At 53.0% G+C, this 18,108-nt stretch overlaps 8 protein-coding genes across 8 annotated transcripts; 5 read left to right on the top strand and 3 right to left on the bottom strand.

The window, feature by feature from the left end:
- The first annotated feature begins 120 nt into the window (after positions 1-120).
- On the top strand, positions 121-2,568 carry P170DRAFT_252514 (putative MFS transporter). Its single transcript, XM_024843030.1, has 8 exons — positions 121-194; positions 249-371; positions 419-507; positions 566-928; positions 975-1,130; positions 1,187-1,647; positions 1,702-1,960; positions 2,047-2,568. The coding sequence occupies exons 2-8, from the start codon at positions 314-316 to the stop codon at positions 2,281-2,283; spliced, it is 1,623 nt and encodes a 540-aa protein (XP_024701077.1). The 5' UTR covers positions 121-194; positions 249-313; the 3' UTR covers positions 2,284-2,568.
- On the bottom strand, positions 2,418-4,162 carry P170DRAFT_439498 (41 kDa peptidyl-prolyl cis-trans isomerase). Its single transcript, XM_024849850.1, has 2 exons — positions 4,101-4,162; positions 2,418-4,043 (listed from the first exon to the last, which is right to left on the bottom strand). Exon 2 carries the CDS (start codon positions 3,759-3,761, stop codon positions 2,853-2,855), a length of 909 nt encoding a protein of 302 aa, XP_024701076.1. The 5' UTR covers positions 3,762-4,043; positions 4,101-4,162; the 3' UTR covers positions 2,418-2,852.
- A 543-nt stretch (positions 4,163-4,705) lies between these two features.
- P170DRAFT_439497 (D-aminoacyl-tRNA deacylase) lies at positions 4,706-5,756 on the bottom strand (the record flags this gene model as incomplete). The annotated part of the gene is made up of 6 exons (XM_024849849.1): positions 5,693-5,756; positions 5,472-5,604; positions 5,240-5,418; positions 5,137-5,179; positions 4,845-5,068; positions 4,706-4,753 (listed from the first exon to the last, which is right to left on the bottom strand). Coding segments are annotated over exons 2-5 (430 nt in total), but the record flags the coding sequence as incomplete, so codon positions are not given.
- Positions 5,757-5,932: 176 nt separating this feature from the next.
- P170DRAFT_439495 (CNOT2/3/5 family protein) lies at positions 5,933-8,669 on the top strand. The gene is made up of 3 exons (XM_024849848.1): positions 5,933-6,463; positions 6,566-8,133; positions 8,192-8,669. The coding sequence occupies exons 1-3, from the start codon at positions 6,209-6,211 to the stop codon at positions 8,250-8,252; spliced, it is 1,884 nt and encodes a 627-aa protein (XP_024701074.1). The 5' UTR covers positions 5,933-6,208; the 3' UTR covers positions 8,253-8,669.
- On the top strand, positions 8,284-8,742 carry P170DRAFT_251941 (uncharacterized protein). The gene has a single exon (XM_024843029.1). It carries the CDS (start codon positions 8,422-8,424, stop codon positions 8,674-8,676), a length of 255 nt encoding a protein of 84 aa, XP_024701073.1. The 5' UTR covers positions 8,284-8,421; the 3' UTR covers positions 8,677-8,742.
- Positions 8,743-10,070: 1,328 nt separating this feature from the next.
- Positions 10,071-10,571, top strand: P170DRAFT_478706 (uncharacterized protein; the record flags this gene model as incomplete). The annotated part of the gene is made up of 1 exon (XM_024853587.1): positions 10,071-10,571. The coding sequence occupies one exon, from the start codon at positions 10,071-10,073 to the stop codon at positions 10,569-10,571; it is 501 nt and encodes a 166-aa protein (XP_024701072.1).
- Positions 10,572-10,581: 10 nt separating this feature from the next.
- P170DRAFT_500420 (C2H2-type zinc finger protein) lies at positions 10,582-12,015 on the top strand (the record flags this gene model as incomplete). Its single annotated transcript, XM_024854148.1, has 3 exons — positions 10,582-11,050; positions 11,160-11,629; positions 11,700-12,015. Exons 1-3 carry the CDS (start codon positions 11,030-11,032, stop codon positions 12,013-12,015), a joined length of 807 nt encoding a protein of 268 aa, XP_024701071.1. The 5' UTR covers positions 10,582-11,029.
- Positions 12,016-13,742: 1,727 nt separating this feature from the next.
- On the bottom strand, positions 13,743-15,715 carry P170DRAFT_364726 (putative MFS monosaccharide transporter; the record flags this gene model as incomplete). Its single annotated transcript, XM_024844658.1, has 7 exons — positions 13,743-14,072; positions 14,126-14,223; positions 14,271-14,499; positions 14,547-14,629; positions 14,677-15,068; positions 15,115-15,268; positions 15,319-15,715. The coding sequence occupies 7 exons, from the start codon at positions 15,713-15,715 to the stop codon at positions 13,743-13,745; spliced, it is 1,683 nt and encodes a 560-aa protein (XP_024701070.1).
- Between the last annotated feature and the right edge of the window lie 2,393 nt (positions 15,716-18,108).

The following is an 18,108-nucleotide window of genomic DNA, read 5'->3' as shown; positions in this document are numbered from 1 at the left end:
GATCGGGTGCTTATCGCTCCAGATCGCCAATATGCAGCTGGCTTTGCGGGTTACATACTCCCAGCGTGACTGCAGCCTCGGAATGTACTGCGGAGAAGACTTGATACACTTTACTAAACCCGGATCATCTCCCATGTCTTCGTCCTTATCGAGGGTGCGGCGCAATAGGAGTACCTATTCCAGGAATGGTCGAGGTGATGCGGTTGTTCCATTTCAGAGGGGTTATCGGGGATGTTGATCATGACCAGTATTTAAATAGACTGCGGTCCCTAATGGAAGGAGACATCAAACGGGTTAATCCGCAGACGCAACCATGTCTCCCGCTGATGATATTCTCACTGATGTCCCAGGCACTGTATACCTGGTAGATAGTACGGTTCCCTCTGTCCTACTTTTGGCCCATGCTAATCGAGTGTAGCTTCTGGGAATCAGCTAGATGCAGCTCATGCAGATCAGCAAGATATTATTCTCATTCCACAGCCGACGAATTTCTCGGCTGATCCTCTGGTAAGAAGACTAATCTTTTGTACCATCTCTCATCTATCCTTTTACTAAAACCTCTAAGAACTGGCCCAGGTACAAGAAATACTGGACCTTGTTTCTTATATCCGCATACGCCTGCGTGAACTCCTTCGGTGAAAATAACTGGGGTGCTTCATGGACAACAATCGCAGAAGAGACCGGCGTCACACTGCAGGATATGAACGGAGGTTCCGCACTAAATTATCTTATGTTGGGCTTCTTCAATATCATTTGGATCCCGTCGGCAATGAAGTTCGGTCGGAAGATTGTCTACATCCTGAGTTTAATCTGCGTTCTTGCCGGTGGCGTCTGGGGTGGCTTTTTTGAGGGCACAGTTCAGTACTACTTTATGCTGGCTCTGACAGGCATTGGTACAGCTGCGTATCAAGCCTTAATCCAGCTCACTGTATGTTTCTTTCCCTTCCATGCAGACCTTTTACTGACCTAAGGAGATCTTCGATCTATTCTTTTCTCATGAACGTGGTCGGATGGTCGCGGTCTATATCTTTTTCCAGCAGTTGGGCTCGATTCTCGGGCTCATTTTGGGTGGATACATCTCCGATGGCATTGGTTGGAGATGGAGCCAGCCAATTGTTGCGGTTGCATGTGTATGATTCTGTTCTTCCTGAATGGGCTCTTGTTACTAGAACTAACCTGTCTTCAGGCTATTCTGATCCTCTTATTCATCTTCACCTTCGACGATACCATGTTCCCGCGATACCGATTCACAGGAAGCCTCTCTTCGGAAACAACCAAGTCAGAACAAGTCCATGAGACGCAATCCGAAGATAAGAAAGAAACAAATGCTGATCCTGCTATATCCCCAATCCCAAGCCACGGTGTCGGTGAAATCGACATGCCGCCACGCACATATCGACAGAAGATCGCCCTCATACATTACTTCAAAGACGACCAAACAACCTGGTTCCAATACTTTCGTCGGCCATTCTACCTCTTCGCCTTCCCCAACATCGTCCTCGCCGGTATCCAATTCGCCTTCGGATGTACCGCTGGTATCGTCTCCTTCAACACTATCTCCGAGATCATGACCGAGCCGCCTTACAACTGGAGCGCAGGATCGGCCGGTCTACTCTTCCTAGCTGCCTTGGTTGGCAACTTCATCGGGTAAGCCTTTTCTACCTTCCCCTTTCCTTATACAAGAAACTTAACCCAGACCAGGATGGCAATCGGCTCTCTCTCTGACTGGCTCGTCCTCTTCCTCGCCCGTCGCAACAAAGGGTACAAAGAGCCCGAGATGCGTCTTTGGGCCTTGGGCCTGCCTCTCGTGCTCGCTGGCGTCGGATACTTCATTTACGGCTGGGGCGCCACTGCCGGCTCCCACTGGATCACGATCGCCATCGGTCTCTGCTGCATGATCGCGCAGCAGGTTTCGGCAACTAGTATCGCAACGGCGTATGCGATGGAGTGTTTTGATCAAGTCTGTCCCTCTCTTTCGTTTCATCGATCCAGCCCAATCACTTCCTCATCGTCCTATACCCCCCATGCTGACGATAAACACTACAGATATCTGGCGAACTCGTCATCATTCTTGCAATCTGCTCCTCGGTCATCAACTTCGCCATCTCCTTCTCCGTGCAGCACTTCATCGACGCCACGAACTACGGCTGGCCATTCACCTTCTTCGGTATCTGCGTTCTTTTGTCCATGCTCATGGCTGTGCCCATGATCATCTGGGGCAAGACATGGCGGAGACGATGTAAGGGTCGGTATGAGGCTTTTTTGGCAGAGACGGGGAGGTAATACTTAGGCTGTCTATCTCTAAAGAGTAGATACGATGAGTATAGGTGTGTTTGCTCGGGCTGAGCACCATATACGAAGATTATGAAAAGACTATGCTTGTTTTCATTTTAATATCGATGTGCTTGTTTGTTTGTTTGTTTCTTTTTTTATTTGTTGGTTCTGCGGGTTTATTACTGTTTGTCCGTTTTCTGCTCAAGTTTGTTTCCATCTCTTGATAGAATCTTTGTATGGAATAGTGAGTGCATACGTCGAGATTCGAGAACGTTTTCCGAGTTTAGAATATCCATGGTAGACCAAGGAATCGTGATACAATGAAGAAGATAGACCTGGTTCTTCATGCCGGAATCTGAGATCGGGCTTTGAAAAAGATGTAAGGTGAGAAAGATGAAGAACAATACGTGAAATCACGAAAATATGCAGAGCCGTATGCTGGAATTCGCTCGTTTATGGAAGAAAGGTCAAGAAAAGAGAGAGAGATAAGAGGAAAAAAGTATTCATGAAATCATGAATCATGAACCATCGTAGATTTTCTGGTCTCGCGATAGGTAAGTATAGTTAAGACAAGCATTTTACGAGAAGAATTTTTGGGCAGTGGCGCGCTCCTTGGCCTCTCGGTCCTTGACAGCCTTCTTCACGCGCGCAACTTCGTTGGTGATGCCGGCGTCGTTGGGAGCCAGCTTAGACGCCTGCTCGAGATCCTTCAGAGACGCGTCCTCCTCCTTCAGGCCGGTGCTGGCAACGGCACGGCGGTAGTAGGCCTTGGCCCGGTCGGCGTCCTTAGCGCTGGCGGCGTCCGCCACCTCGAGCGCGTACGTGGCCCAGGTCTGACCGTTCTTGAACTGACCCAGCTTGTTGGCCAGCAGGGACGAGTTGGAGTGGAGGGTGAAGCGCAGAGCCTTCATCTGGCCCTCCAGTTCCTTGGGGTCGTTCTCGTCGGGACCGGGGAACTCGTTCAGATAGCGCAGACCCTTCTGGTACTTCTCGAGGCCAACGGCGAGGTTTCCGCTTTTGAAGGCAGCGTTTCCGAAGTTCTTCAGCTCGGAGGCGATCTTGAAGCACACGGGGGCGTTCAGCTCCTCGCCCTGGTGGTCATCGGGGAAGTCCTCGTACGGGTCACCGGTGACGTCGGGGACCTGCTTGTCGGCATCGTCGTACTCCTGGCCGGTCAATTCGCCGCAGTCCACGATCGTCACGTCAACGGTGGGCTTGTCAGCCTGAGTGTCCAGGTTCTCCACCTTGCGAACGACGCTCTTTCCATTGATGACCTCGCCGAAAACCACGTGCTTGCCATCCAGGTGGGGAGTGGGGACGGTGGTGATGAAGAACTGGCTGCCGTTGGTGCCGGGGCCGGAGTTGGCCATGGAGAGGAGGAAGGGGCGATCATGCTTCAGGTCGAAGTTCTCGTCGGGGAATTTCTCGCCGTAGATGGATTCACCACCGGTACCGTTGAATGCGGTGAAATCACCACCCTGGATCATGAATTGTTTGATCACACGGTGGAAGATGGAGCCTAGTTACGCGGCAGGAAGCGGGTAAGCAAGGCTGCCTGCATATTGCACGATGCGGGACGGAAGCGGGGAGAGCGAGAGAAGAGAGATCAGCGTACCCTTGAAGCTCAATGGCTTGCCCTGCTTTCCAACACCCTTCTCTCCGGTCGAGAGAGCACGGAAATTCTCCGCGGTTTCGGGAACAACTACGGCGTGGGTTAGAATCGGCTATCACGGAGCCGGAGGGGCGCGCAAAGCCATACCATCGTTGAACTGGCGGGGTAGTTAGCGACAAGATGAACGTAACGAGTATGCAGGGCAACCACGAACCAGCTCAAGGGCAACGCGACCGGGCTTTTGTTTGCCGATCTGGATGTCGAAGAAAACACGAGGACGACCTAAGTCTCAGCGCATCAGTAAATGGGTAGCTTCGGAAGGACCGAGGGAAGAAAGAGGACCACGCACGCTGGGACTCGGCCATGGCGAATAGATTTATGGGGGAGTGAGAGAGGGAAGGGAAAAGTGGATATGACAGATGGAGAGCGATCAATGAATCCCAGATGGGTCGAGACTGGAGAGCAAAGGGAGAGGGAAAGACGAGAGGGTGAGCGGGGAAGAAAAGAGCGAAGAGGAAAGAAGCGCGCAGGCAGAAAAGGTGGAGGCGGCTTCACGAAGCTTCCATGCCTTCATGCAACCTCCGCACCGTCACTGAACACCGCGCCTTGCAATCCCTACGTGTTCTGTGTCTGCATTCTGGAATGAATATATTTTGTCTATAAGGGATATGTATATGGTGCTCTATATCGAAGGTCTATTTACAGGGTATTGTCATTAAGGGCATCACGCATCCTCTACTCCAACAACGAAGCCGGCAATTTGAACTCATACGACTTCTTCTCTCCTTCCTTCGCCTCGCTTTCTTTTTTCTTCTCCTCCTCCGTTTTCTCCTTCTTCGGCAATTGCGTGTTGACTTCGATCGTCACCTGTAGCATAAACAAATCGTTAGCCCAGTCTATCCCTCTCCACGTTCAGAGCAGCCAAAAAGCAAAACAAGCAAGCAATAGATTGCTTTACCGCCGCATCGTGACTGCGGTAATTCACACCCACCGGCCCATCGTTTCGGAGTTCGACATCCATCATGGCCTGAAACACGCCGTTGTGCACCCGCTCGGCTTTGTAGCCTGCTCGCAGCTTCTGGAAGAAATAGTCGTATAGTCGGCGAGCGGTCTCGACGTCGGCAGCGCCATGGAAGTCGGGCTTGTTCTTTTTCAAATTGCCGTAGAGTGTAAATTGTGACACTGCACATGCAGTTAGTGGAATGGTCCGTTCAGGCGCAGCATATGCGCTCGGGGACACAGGCTCTTACCACAGAGCACCTCTCCCTCAATGTCCTGCACGTTCTTCTTCCACTGTGTCGAGACATCCTGTCAGTCCCGGTTGAACACCATCTCCACCTCATAGTCACTCACTTGTCCTCCCTCCTCTGCCGGCCATAGTTTGGCCTTCAATATGCGCCCGACCATCGTATCGGCATCCTTTTCCGTGTCTTCCTTCCCCACACCTGCCAAGACCAATATTCCTCGACCGATCGAGGAAACCAGCTGGTCGTCGACGGTGACCGAGGCGGATTTGACGCGCTGAAGAACCGCTATTCACACGATCAGTTTGACTGTCTGTAATAGGACAGTAGTGATTGCGCACCCTTCATGATTGGACGGTTCGCGGGACTAAAGAGTTGTAGCAAAGAATGCTGTCAAGAAAAAAAACGCAGAGAATTGTTCTGGTGTCTGAATATGTAGGCGGGGTGAATAATATCGATAATTCAGATTAGGACCTATCATAATAAGAACTGTTAGTTGACTGGGGCCCGTGGGTGAATCACCGCAAGCGGAAGAATCGCAACACCGTCCAGGTGAACATACAGATCAGACGAGCGATCGAGTAAGATCTCAGATAAGGACCAGGATGAGGAGAAGCTAGCGGGAACTGTACATAATACCGCGAGCCGTTAAGATGAGAGGGTCGAGTGGAGCGTGAGGCGATGCGAGCGATGGGAAGAGCGATTCGCCTCTTGCGACGAGTCCAGAAAGCGGTGTCACGGGGCTTGGCGGCAAACCCGTTTGGGACTTCCGCGAATCTATCGAAGCGCATCAGGAGGTTCGCTCGCTTTCTCTTCATTGTTGTCTGCCGATTCCACCTCGTCATCACCCCCCTTCCCACACCCCAAACGAACCACAATTACGTCCGCTGCAAGTTGCCCGGCAACCTGCATCTCAACCGACGCTCACCTTCCCCGGATTCCTAGCGAGCCGAGGATTCCATCCTGTACCCAACCCTACATTGCTCCCGACAGCTACCACCTGCCCCCACACATACAACTTTGACGACACCACCTCCTCGCAGGAACCCGGGTCGACGGTTCCCATGAAACAGCAATCATGACGTCCCGAAAAACGCAACAAGAGATCGACAAGACCTTCAAGAAGGTGGCCGAGGGGATCCAACAATTCGAGGGCATCTACGAGAAGATCCGGTCGACGACGAATGCCACGCAACGAGACAAACTGGAAGAGAACTTGAAACGAGAGATCAAGAAGCTTCAACGGTATCGCGATCAAATCAAATCGTGGGCTTCGGGCAATGAAGTCAAAGACAAAGGACCGCTGCTGGAGCAGCGTCGAGCCATCGAAACTGTGCGCTAACGATTTCCCCTCCTGACACCAACCCTGGCCCTCCCCCGTCACCTCGATGGGAACCTCTCAATGGAGAATGCGAGCAAGCTAACGGCGGTGTAGTGTATGGAGCAATTCAAGGCAGTGGAGAAGGAGATGAAGACCAAGGCGTATTCGAAAGAAGGCCTCTCCGCCGCCTCGAGACTCGATCCGAAAGAGAAAGAGAAGGTGGAGACGTGTGACTTCCTGTCCAACATGGTGGACGAGCTGCAGCAGAAGATCGAGGCCATGGAGGCGGAAGAAGAAACCCTGCACATGCAAGTGAAGAAGGGCAAGAAGGACGTCTCCAAGACGAATCGATTAGCGGATCTCACGCGAATCAACGAGCGGCACAAGTGGCACGTCAACAAGCTCGAGATGCTGCTGCGGTCCTTGCAAAACGGCAACATCGAAGTCAATCAGGTGATCGACATCAAGGAGAGCATCAAATACTACGTGGAGGATGGGCACAACGTGGACTACTCCGGGGAGGACGAGACTCTCTACGACGATCTCATCTTTGGAGACGACCCCGATGGACAGTATGCCAATGCCGACAACGACCGGGTGTCGTCACAAGATACGCAATCGGTGCAGGAAGATGAGTCGGAACCCAAGATCAAGCCGATCAAGAGCAACAGCGATGCGACGGGGCCTCGACGACCGTCAGCACAGATGAAGTCGCCGCTGCCCGTGCTCGCTACGCTGCACCCGTCGACCTCCACCAGCGCTACGTCCGGCATGAAACCTGCGCCACCACCAACACGTCTGCCTGGTGAAACGCTCAAGTATGCCTCGGCGGCGGCGGCTGCTGCTGCCAGCGACAAGAACGGCGTCGGTATCGCTCCCCTCCCTCCGCCGCCGGGCGCCAGCCCTGCTTTCCCGGTCGCAGTTCCCGCCTCGAAAGCTTCGTCAACCGCCTCACCCAGCGTCTCGTCGGTACAACCTGCCATCCGAACAACCTCGACGCCGGCCCCAACGACAGAGGAGACCAGCGTACGGCCGAAAACCCCTGCCATCAGTCCCAACATCGCCGCCGCAAATGCCGCCGCCCCTCCGTCGAGCACCACGGTGGCCCCTCCGCCACCGACGACGACGGACAAGGCAGAGGCCCCTCCAACAACCACAGCCACTCGGGGGTCAACGGGGGTCAACGGGGATTCGAGCAGCAAAGAGGAAAGCGGCGAGTCGGTATATCACCTGCCGCCGGGGTTGCAGGACCTGATCCATTCCTTCGAGGTGACCAAGGAGCGAGCGTCGACAACATCGTCGAATCCGCCGCCGTCAGTGCAACGACTTCTCGCCGCATCACTCTCGACGATGCCCGAGCCGGCCGACGCAGAGAAACCCCGACACTACAAGCCCCAGAACCCGTACAACACGCCCCTCTACTACCCCCAAGAACCCCTGTCCATCTTTGACGATCCGCGGTTATACGACACGGGGCGCATCGACACGGATACGCTCTTCTACCTGTTCTACTACCGGCAGGGCTCGTATCAGCAGTTCCTTGCGGCTAAGGCGCTGAAGAACCAGAGCTGGCGATTCCACAAGCAGTACCAGACCTGGTTCCAACGCCACGAGGAGCCGAAAACCATCACTGAGGAATTCGAGCAGGGGACGTATCGGTTCTTCGACTACGAGAGTACATGGTATGTTTTCTAGTGATCCTGCGGAGATTTGCACGACCGACAGGCTAACCCGGCGCAGGATGAACCGACGCAAGGCGGACTTCAAGTTTGTGTACAAGTATCTAGAAGATGAGCTATAATGTGAGACTAGGCCCAAGTCAATGCCATTCATGGACAATTTTATGTATCGATTCGCATGCACCGAAAAAGCAGGTCCAGTAGCGGGAGGGAATCAATCCATTGAATACCAGCCAAAAACCAAAAACAAAATTGACCCCAATCCGACCTACCGACCGATCAACTTCATGTATGGCATTGAGGATTGAATTGTTCAAACCAGAAGGAGGGGAAGTTGTATTTTTTTTCTTTTTTTTTTCCTGGTTTTATCCCATGCATGTTTTTTCCTTTTCGTCTTTTTCTTTTCGTCCATCCGATTTTCACCTGTTTGATTGTTCGAATGCATGCTTCAGGCACGAGGAAATGAAATGGGACTTGTGGGACAGGGGGGGAGTTTTTTTTTTTCTTTTCTTTTTTTTTTCTGCGCTGTTCTTACGTGGCGGCTGATGGACATGCAGCCATGTCTTATTGCTCACCCGTTGGGTTTCGGCCTGCGAGAAAAATTCTTTCGATTTTATTATTAAACGGAATGAATAAATGGCGTGGCTGTCGGATGATATTTCTGTCCTTTATTTTGTTTTACATGTAAAAGTCTGTAGATTTAGAGTGCTGTGTAGAATTGGATGCATTTAATTGATTTGATTTTATCTTACTTATTCTTGACATCCAATGATGAATGGCGGTGTGGCTGTACAGATCGATCGAGATGATGACACGGCAAGTCGCCAAGCCCCGCCGAAGGGGAATTGACAAGACATGATCGATCAGACGGAGAGATGAATAGATGAAATGGATCTGGAACAAATCAGAATCATACATCCAGAACGACCAAAAGGAACACCCCTCAGACGCAGTCACCCCAAACCAGACTAACGCTGAAGACCAGGTCACCGGGTTGCCCGACCGCACATATTTTCCTCCCTATGATGAATTGATGATTATGCGTGGTTTCCTGCGAGGCACATTTAGTTACTTCTCCTGGATCGACTGTCTTTGCTTTTTCGTCTTTTGAATTTTAGTTTTTAATTTCTGCCTCCAGGTTGATTTAGTCCGTTCGCCTCACTGAGGGCAAACCTGGAATGCGATGCGGTATTTTCTGAGGGAAAAAATGTCTCTCTCTATCTAGTAAACCATCGCCTCGTTATTCTACCGTCTCGGTAATAATCATCATCAGCGGCATCATGATGATGAACGGGTTGGGTCTGTTTGCACGATGCAGAGAGGCTGTGCGGTGGACACAGACACAAGCACAGTTCCCCAGACCGACCGAAGGGCCGACCGACCCGAGGAGATACCAGCGACTCCGTCGACCAGCCAGCCAGGCGAACAAGGGCTCTCCCAGGCCGTCTCTGCTTGGCGCACGAAACGGACCACGACTCCACCGTACTTTTGGGCTTTAGCGCCGGCGGATGGGACACCAAGTGGCATTCCACAAGGCTGTCCACCCGTCATTCGACGCGGATTGACGAAACCGGCCGGAAAACGTGCCGAGCCAAGCGTGCAAGGTCGGACAATTTCGTCGTCGTCGTCTTCTTTTGTTCTTTCCAGCGTTCTAGGGCCGGCGCTAAGCCTCGACGGTGTAAGTGCCTGAGTTGACCCGACCTGAGCACTGAGCAGCAGAATGGTCCGACCGGGGAAGATGAACCGGACGGGATCTCCCTGAACCCTTCCCCAGATATCCATGACCTATCATTCGGGCGTCCAGTCCCAAGAGCATAACTGCGTATGTTCTACTCTGTAGGAAGTAATGTGACTGATGATGATACGAACCATCCCTATCTGCCCGTCGGAGGTCTCCGAGGGTCCAACCATCCCCCCTGGAATGGCGACGAATGAGCGCCATGCACGATCATAAGGCGAACGACACCAAAAAACCCGAGGAGGGAAATTGGTCGGAGAGACCTCCTGACACCATGCGGGTGATTGGCCCAGGAGGAGCGATCATTCGAGCCGCAACAGCCAAGCAGGCCCGCTCCACAGGACCGGAGAAGACTGGGAAGTTGTGGGGATCCCCCTATGACGACGATGATATCTTCTTTCTTCTCGTCGGGCCGTCTTTGCAGGGTCCCCAGCGCCTTGCGTGCGAATCAGCGTGCCGGACGCTGCAGTGGACGCAGTGGACTGGCGCTAGAAGCCTGACAAGAACCTTCGATGACTTCCATCCCTTTTCTAGCGTCTTTCTGGCCAGGATCCGCATCACTTCCTGGCCGGTTCACCGCCAATCACCGGTGCCCCGACCGGGGGGGCTGTGTGGTGACTCTGGCATCCTGGTCCGAGTCTCGATGCGACCGTCCCTTTGCCGTGGGTTTTGGCTCTGGATCGGAGCCCATCCGCAGCTCTAGCTTTGAGGCCTCAGGTGAGCTCAGGTGACGCAGATCTGAGTTCCGTCGCAACGGAGAAGGGCAAAAAGGCACGGAGGCAGAACCTGCGAAACGAGCAAAGAGTTCGTGTTGACGGCCCACTTGGGGCGACTAGTCGAGTTTAGCGTGGCCAGGATGAGTGGGCTTTGACGGCAGGACCTTTCGTGTGGAGATGCACCCGTTGCTCCTTGGCTTTGCTGCATCTCAAGGTGTTTCCTCCCGATGGCGCGATCATTATAAAAACCCCGTCAGCCCCGTTGCGATGCTTTCTGGAATTATTCTCGAAACTTATCGACTTCCTTCATTCTCCGATCCTTTGCAGTCTTTTGAACACCATCCCTTGGCTGTCCCTCCTTGACTTGACGTGCTTCACTTACTTGACCGGACTTATCTTCCATCTGTCTTTCTTTGGATCTTCACCATTCCCTCTTTCGGACATCATGTTCGCGCAATACACAATGGTACAAACCAATCCTCCCACTCCCTCGCGTATACTCTAATTTAAATCCCATTAAATTAGACCACGTAAATGATTGTCTGCGGCTCCCTAAACTAACACCCTCCTTCTAGAGCCCCAATCTCCCAACATGCCCTCCCATGGAACACTCGTACTCGGCCAGCAGCGAGGACTCGATGCAATCCTCCCTGCCGCTCTACTATAACTACCCTCCCTCCGCCGACTTCGAGTTGATTTCCCAACCCACCTCCTCGCCGTCGTATGCGCCGTCGTATGCATCCTCCAGCTTCAGCGCCTCCTCCTACGGCTCCCCCGCCTTCAGCTCCTGCGACTTCACGCCGCCCCTCGCCTACCCGGCCCAACAGATGCAGGCCACCAATGCCACATACTTTGCGCCCCTGCAGCCCTACTGCCCCTGGACCGCCGATCCTACTGCGACCGCCGACGTCGCCGCAAACCCAATGGCACCCATGGACGAGATGATGATCCCCGACCTACACACGGAGGCCGACATGGACCAACTAGAATTCGAGCCAGAAATGGAAATGGAAATGGAACAACCCTACCCCATCTCGTCCCCCAAGTAAGTCATGGTCCCTGCGCCCGTCTTTCCCCATTCCATCGAACCCCAGCTAACATCTCGCCCTAACTAGACCCATGACCGACCTCCCCATCTCCATGCCCGTCCCCATGTCCATCCCCACCGACCTGCACGCCTGCCCCAACGCCGGCTCCAAGCCCTTCCCCTGCGCCGACTGCGGTCGCGCCTTCACGCGCCCCGCAGACCTCAAGCGCCACCAGTCCAGCGTCCACAACCCCGTCTTCCAGGACTGTCCGGTCGAGGAGTGTCTGCGCAAAGACAGCAACGGGTTTCCGCGACGGGATCACCTCATCGAGCATTTGCGATCGTATCATCATTGGGATGTGCCGAAGCGGAGGGCCGTGCGGAGGGGCATGAAGGCTACTTAGGTAGTTCTTCTTTTTCGTTTGTTTGTTTGGTTTGGTTAATGGCTTGATGATTGCTGTACGGTGGATGTACCTTATGTTTTTTCTTTATGCTGTATCATGTGTTTGTTGATGTTGATGTTGACTGATGTTGATTGATGCTACGCGCCACGACTCATGCTTCACGGTTTTTTTCTTTGTTATGTGCATGTGCATGTTCATGCTCACGAATGACGGATGGCGTTTGCGAGACGGAGTTGATTGATGATTTGATTTGATTTGAGGTTATTCGATTGATTTCCCTCGGTTGTACAGGACGGCTATTCTCTTTTATTTATTTTCTTTTTTTTTTCTCTTCATTGTCAATGATCTGGTAGATGGACTGGCGTTTCGTTCCGCTTCTCTACCTCCGATTTAATCTAATCTTTCTTTACCTCTTATCTCCTATGAATCTATGATTGACTTAATCGATCAGACCAGACTACCGACCGAGGCTTATCAGCGATGATGCAATAACAACGCACCGGGTAATCGGGAGAGAAACGGCCCCGTCGAGGCCACTAACGGCGACTAAAATACTAGGGACAAGGCGGTGTTGGGGCCTGACGTCATGCTGAAGGATCAGGATCGCCGCGGTCGGAGGAAAGTCGGACGGTGGACTCCGTGGAGAAACTGAGGTTAGTGGTGGGGAGGTGCAGATTATGACGGAGGGATTCGGACTTGGGGTTGGAACCCCGGGCGATTTGATTTCTCTAGTGTACTACCTACAGAGTAGGTAGGGAAGGATTGAATCTGGAATAAACAGAGGGTAAATGTTTTGATTTGTTACTTCCATCGCAGGAACCCGACCGGGATGCATTCTGATTGGCCACTTCCGGGACAAGACCTTGACATCGATTTATAATTTATGATCTGCTGGATCGGATCGGATCTGATCTGATCTCTTCTCCTCTTCTCCAGTCCAATCCAATCCACTTAATATCAACCTTTAATTAATCACCATCGATAAAAACAACCCAATCTAAACCACACTCCCACGAAATAATACCCGCCGAATACCAGAAAATGCCAGCATCAACATCAACATCAACATCAACATCAACATCAACATCAACATCACCACCACATACTACAGAACCAACTCACCACCAAAAACAAGAATCCACTATCCAAACATACCAAAAAACCATCCCCCGCTCCATCCACCTCATAAAATCCCACCCCACCCTGTCCCCCTTCCGCCGCCGCATCTACCTCACCCTGCTATCCATCCCGCCCGGCCGCTGGACCACCTACGCCGCGCTGGCCAGGTACATCGCCAGCACGTCCTCCACCTCTTCCTCCAGCAGCAGCGCCAAGATCCAGCAAGCGGGCAAAGGGAAAGAGGAAAGTAAAGGCACCGGGGCAGGAAGCGCACGCGCCGTCGGCACCGCCATGCGCACGAACCCGTTCGCCCCGGACGTGCCCTGCCATCGGGTGTTGGCGGCGGATGGCACCCTGGGCGGGTATATGGGTGACGGGCCGAGTAGTGGGGGGAGGAATTTGCAGCGCAAGAGGGAGATGTTGGAGGGGGAGGGGGTGAGGTTTTTGGATGGGGATGCAGGGAAGGGGAAGGGGAAGGGGAAGGGGAGGGGGCCTAGGGCGGAGGGGGAGTGTTTTGTTGATTTTGTGGGGTGAGTTAAGTATTTATTTGGGTTTGTTTTGGGGTGTTTTGGTGCTTGGGAAGGAGTTTGTATTTATATCTCTGGAGTTTATCTCGTCTTATACATCCTTAATCGGATCCTATCACCTCGCGCATCCTCCTCATGCTCCATCCCCACCTCCGCATCCAACGCGCTGTTCTTGCGACTCGCCGCGCCCACATACCCCGGGTTCTCTGCCTTCAGACGCGCAAACGTGCGCTCGGCATCCCACACCCACGGCGTCTCGGCCGCGAAGAGCAGATCCACATCCTCCAGTGTTCGCTGGTTGCTTTCCGGATACAGCGCCCACACCATCGGGATGGTGATCACGTTGCTGGCGGCGAAGACGTACAGGGTTTTCTCGCCGATGGAGTCGAACATGACGGGGCAGAGGAGGGTCTTGAGCAGGTGTTAGTTTTGTCGATTGATAGATTGATAAGGAAGATACGCACCAGCCATCCGTTGCCGATGCTCCAGCCTACCACGCCCCAGGCGTTTCCGCGCGCTCGTACAGCGAGCGGGTAGATTTCGGCGGGGTAGATCCATGGGACTGTTTCTTGTTAGAGTATTCTTGTGTATTGTCTTAAGGGAGCTTACCTGTTAGCCATGTGGCTCCGAATACGGAGGTGAAGATGAACACCATCGAGGCAGCTGCTGCGCCGAATGAGTCCGCACGGGAAGTATCCCCTGCGTTCCGTGCGTTGATGGCCAGTCGAGAGAATCCCCCTGCGAGAAACATGGCAATTCCTTGGGCCGTAGACCCCCAGTACAGTGTCCAGCGACGGCCGATGCGGTCGAGCGTGAAGACGCAGATGAGCGTGGCGAACTGTCTAGTCAGCGATATTCGTGGTCACGTCCACCAGAAGTCCATACCATGTAGAACACGTTGTTCAACCCGCTGATCCACTGGCTTTTCATCGAGTCAAATCCAGCAATGCTGAAGATCGTCGGGGCATCTATTTCCTGTCAGCACCACGCCACAGTCAACACCCGGCCTACATACAAACAGTTACTCCAGCGATCCCAACCCACTCCTGCATGATCTGCAGCCAGACGACCAGCTGCACGCGACGTCCCAAATGCAACTTTCCCGTCTTGTACCCGAACAGCATCGCCAGGTACGATGTGCTGTGGTTCATCGACTTTTCCATCTCCGCGACGCTCTGGATGTCTCGGAATTCGGCCTCGGCTCGCACAGTGTCCTCGTCGCTGCTGCCGCGCAGTCGACCCAGAATGTAGCGCGCTTCCTGCTCGCGGCCCACTTTGACGAGCCATCGCGGGGACTCGGGGAAGAACCAGACGACGGCGAAGAGCAGGATCAGGAAGATGATCTGGAAGGCGATGGGGAATCGCCAGCGGAAGGCGGATTCGCCGCCGTCGATGAAGGATAGTCCACTATCGGATGTTAGATGGTTGGCTTAGGGGTGCTGGGAATACTTACAATTCCAACCAGTAGGCCAGCACCACGCCGAAAATGTTCAGGGTGAATTCAATCGCAATGAATTGGCCGCGGGAGGTATGTTCGGCCGTCTCGGTCGCCCACACGGGCACAATGGCGTTCAGAATCCCGGTTCCAATCCCATTAATAAAACGCGCTGCATGATCAGTCAGAATCCCATCAATTCCACGAAAGGGCTCAGCTCACAGCAAATCATCCAGTTATGGTTCTGCGCCGAACACTGCAGCGCCGCCCCCAGCGTCGCCCACACCGCACCCGCAGCAATCGTCTTGATTCTCCCAATCTTGTCCCCGATCCAGCCGCCGATGAAGGCGCCACACAGCGTGCCCAGGTAATACACCGACACGATGCCCCCTTGCAGCAGACTGTCCGTCACCACGGGAGACGGGTGCCCGTCGACCATCTCGGTGTAGCCGAAGCCCATCAGGTCGATGTAGTCCTTGGAGTTGTTCACTCCGGCCATCATGCCCTGGTCATAGCCGAAGAAGAGGATGGACAGCGCCGCGACGCTGTTGATGCCGATCAGCAGCTTCTTCTTCTCGAGTTTGTGCACCACGTTCCATTTGGGGATTTGGTCGCACATGGCGATGGGAGGGTTGAGGCCGAGTCAAAACACTTGGTAGAATAGGCATGCGCCAGAAACCAGGAGGGAAAAGCGAAAGAAAACACCGCTACTACCCTGCGACAATCAGGGCCCTTCCTCACTTATAGTCGGATTCTCCCCCACGCCGACAGCCGTCGAGAAAATGACCGCAAATGGACTAGAGACCAGCTCTGGCCCGAGACGCGGAGAACATTGCGGGGTGTGACTGTGTGGGATGGACATCGGAGACTGGAGAAGTAACCCATCGGCCCATCGCCGACTTAGTGGACCGAGGATGCTGCATGCGTGGTTATTGCATCCTGAGCAGTGAGCATGCCGTCTGGACCGGGTCCGCGGAGGGTGATTTCCCTCCGAATTTGCTTCCAAGACTTGGACACGGCATCTTGCAGGGCCCGATCTGGCGGCGGTGGCATGTCTGCAGGTGACGCTGGCTTGCGAGGGCATCGTGAAGTTATCACATCGCTGCCCCACGTTGGTCGGATTTGGTTACATTCCGGGTGGGAGGGTTTGCTAGTCAGGGATGATCCCGACTTGATTTAGTCTTAGTGTCTGGTTCTATCCTTCCTTGGAATACGGTCTTTTCCCTGCATTTTTGTGGCTGCTGTTTATCATTTATGGCCGTCTTTCTGACCTCTTACATAAAGGGTCTAGATGCTTCTCTAGGATACAACCTTGATGGCTCCATTGCCACCGATGAGCTCATCTGGTAATTGTTCAAAACACTGGCATATAGTAAGTATGCTGAGTACGCTGACTCGAATATCACACTTGGCAGATGTACTTGTGCAACGAAAGCAGGAGGTCGTCAAAAGCAGGGCCGATATAGGAGCCATATATTGTGGAAGACAAGATTATCATGGAAGCTTAGGCAATTATATATAAACTACAAGCAGTGTTTTCAGAGGCTAGATCCGAGGTATTCACGGAACTTCACAAGTCCTGTGAATTGTGGTCACTCAGAATGATGAGGATATATTTTTAGCACCGGCAGAGGAACCCGCACCACATTCAGATATACTTTACCTACTTTACCCGGCTAATGTTGGGTTTCTACTACTCTTTTCATAGCCATTCCCCAACCCGGTCAAAACTGGGGTACATAAAGTGTTGAAGATCATATTGCTATTAATAACTGGAGAATTTGCGAGTAATTCAATACAACTCAATTAGAGCATATTTATTATTATGACTATTAATGTTCTAATTCTTAGCGGGTATCACTTTAACAGATGTTAGCATCCGTTGCATTAATCTTTCAGTGGTCTGCCCATTAGCTCGTGTACAATATCCTATCTTCTGCTGGTCAAGGTATCTGCAGCAAACATCTCGAAAGTAGTCACATGGTCTTTGTCTTTGCCAACCAAATTGGGGTAGCCTGGAAGTGATCAATCAACTAACCAGTAACGGCAAGCCTTCGTTGCAGGTGATCTGAGCAGTTCATAGAGGATTGCCGAGACCAATTGCTAGTGCAAATGCTGTTTCCCATCTGTTCTCTCTTTCCTTCCAATTCCCCTCGCTATCCAGACGTCAGGCTCCCCGGAATCCTTGGCAGTTTCACGGCATCTTCTGTGGCTGTTGATCAACATGTCTAGAAGCAGTGATTCCATGCGGAGTCTTTTTCATCGCCACGTCTCGCCCTGGATTGGCTGCAGCCAGACGGAGGCGACGCGACCAGCTCCGACGATAGCCACGGCTGTATTACGTCAACGTCGAGTTACCCGCGGATACCGAAAGACGTTGAGTTTAGGGGTGAGCGATAGCGATTCATCCATACAGGGGCTGCGAGAGAGGTCAGATTGCAGGTCCATCCCGGCGAACCCGTGCTGGCATCGCGGTGGTGGATTACCCGTTTCGTCGGGCAGGTGAGGGTATTTGGAGGACGAAAGGCCGCCTTTTGAGGTATTTCCAACGCGACGATCCACTCGGCTGACAAAGCCGACTCAGCAGTATGGCCGATACCAATAATACCCATACTTACACCACGATCGGGGATGACCAGCCCTGCCAGATGCGAGAGGCTGCGTGAGTCGCGATGAACTCTCCCCCGCCAGAGACACCTATCTCGTCGCCAATGACCAGGCAGCGTCCAGATGTCTCCGGAGACGAGCGTTAGGAAGTAGGAGAAAATCGGCCAGTGGGAAGAGTTAACCGAATTGACCCGACAGACGCTTACATACGCGGGATACGGTAAGGATACCGGGCCGGCAGCTTTTGCTGGCAAACCTCAAAGCTTCCAGTCCCAACTTCTGCTTTTTCCCTTTACTGTCCTCTTCTCCATATACCCTCTGTCTGCCATTGCTACCTCCCCTCTCCTCCCTAATTTGTCGATCCCGGGGGTTTGGTTTCTGATCTGATTACACTCCCTCTTCTTC

The sequence above is a fragment of the Aspergillus steynii genome (assembly GCF_002849105.1).
Source record: "Aspergillus steynii IBT 23096 chromosome Unknown P170scaffold_7, whole genome shotgun sequence".
In the NCBI taxonomy this organism is placed as follows: Eukaryota; Fungi; Ascomycota; class Eurotiomycetes; order Eurotiales; family Aspergillaceae; genus Aspergillus; species Aspergillus steynii.
Note: the sequence above shows the minus strand (reverse complement) of the source record. Positions and strands in the feature narration are given on the sequence as shown.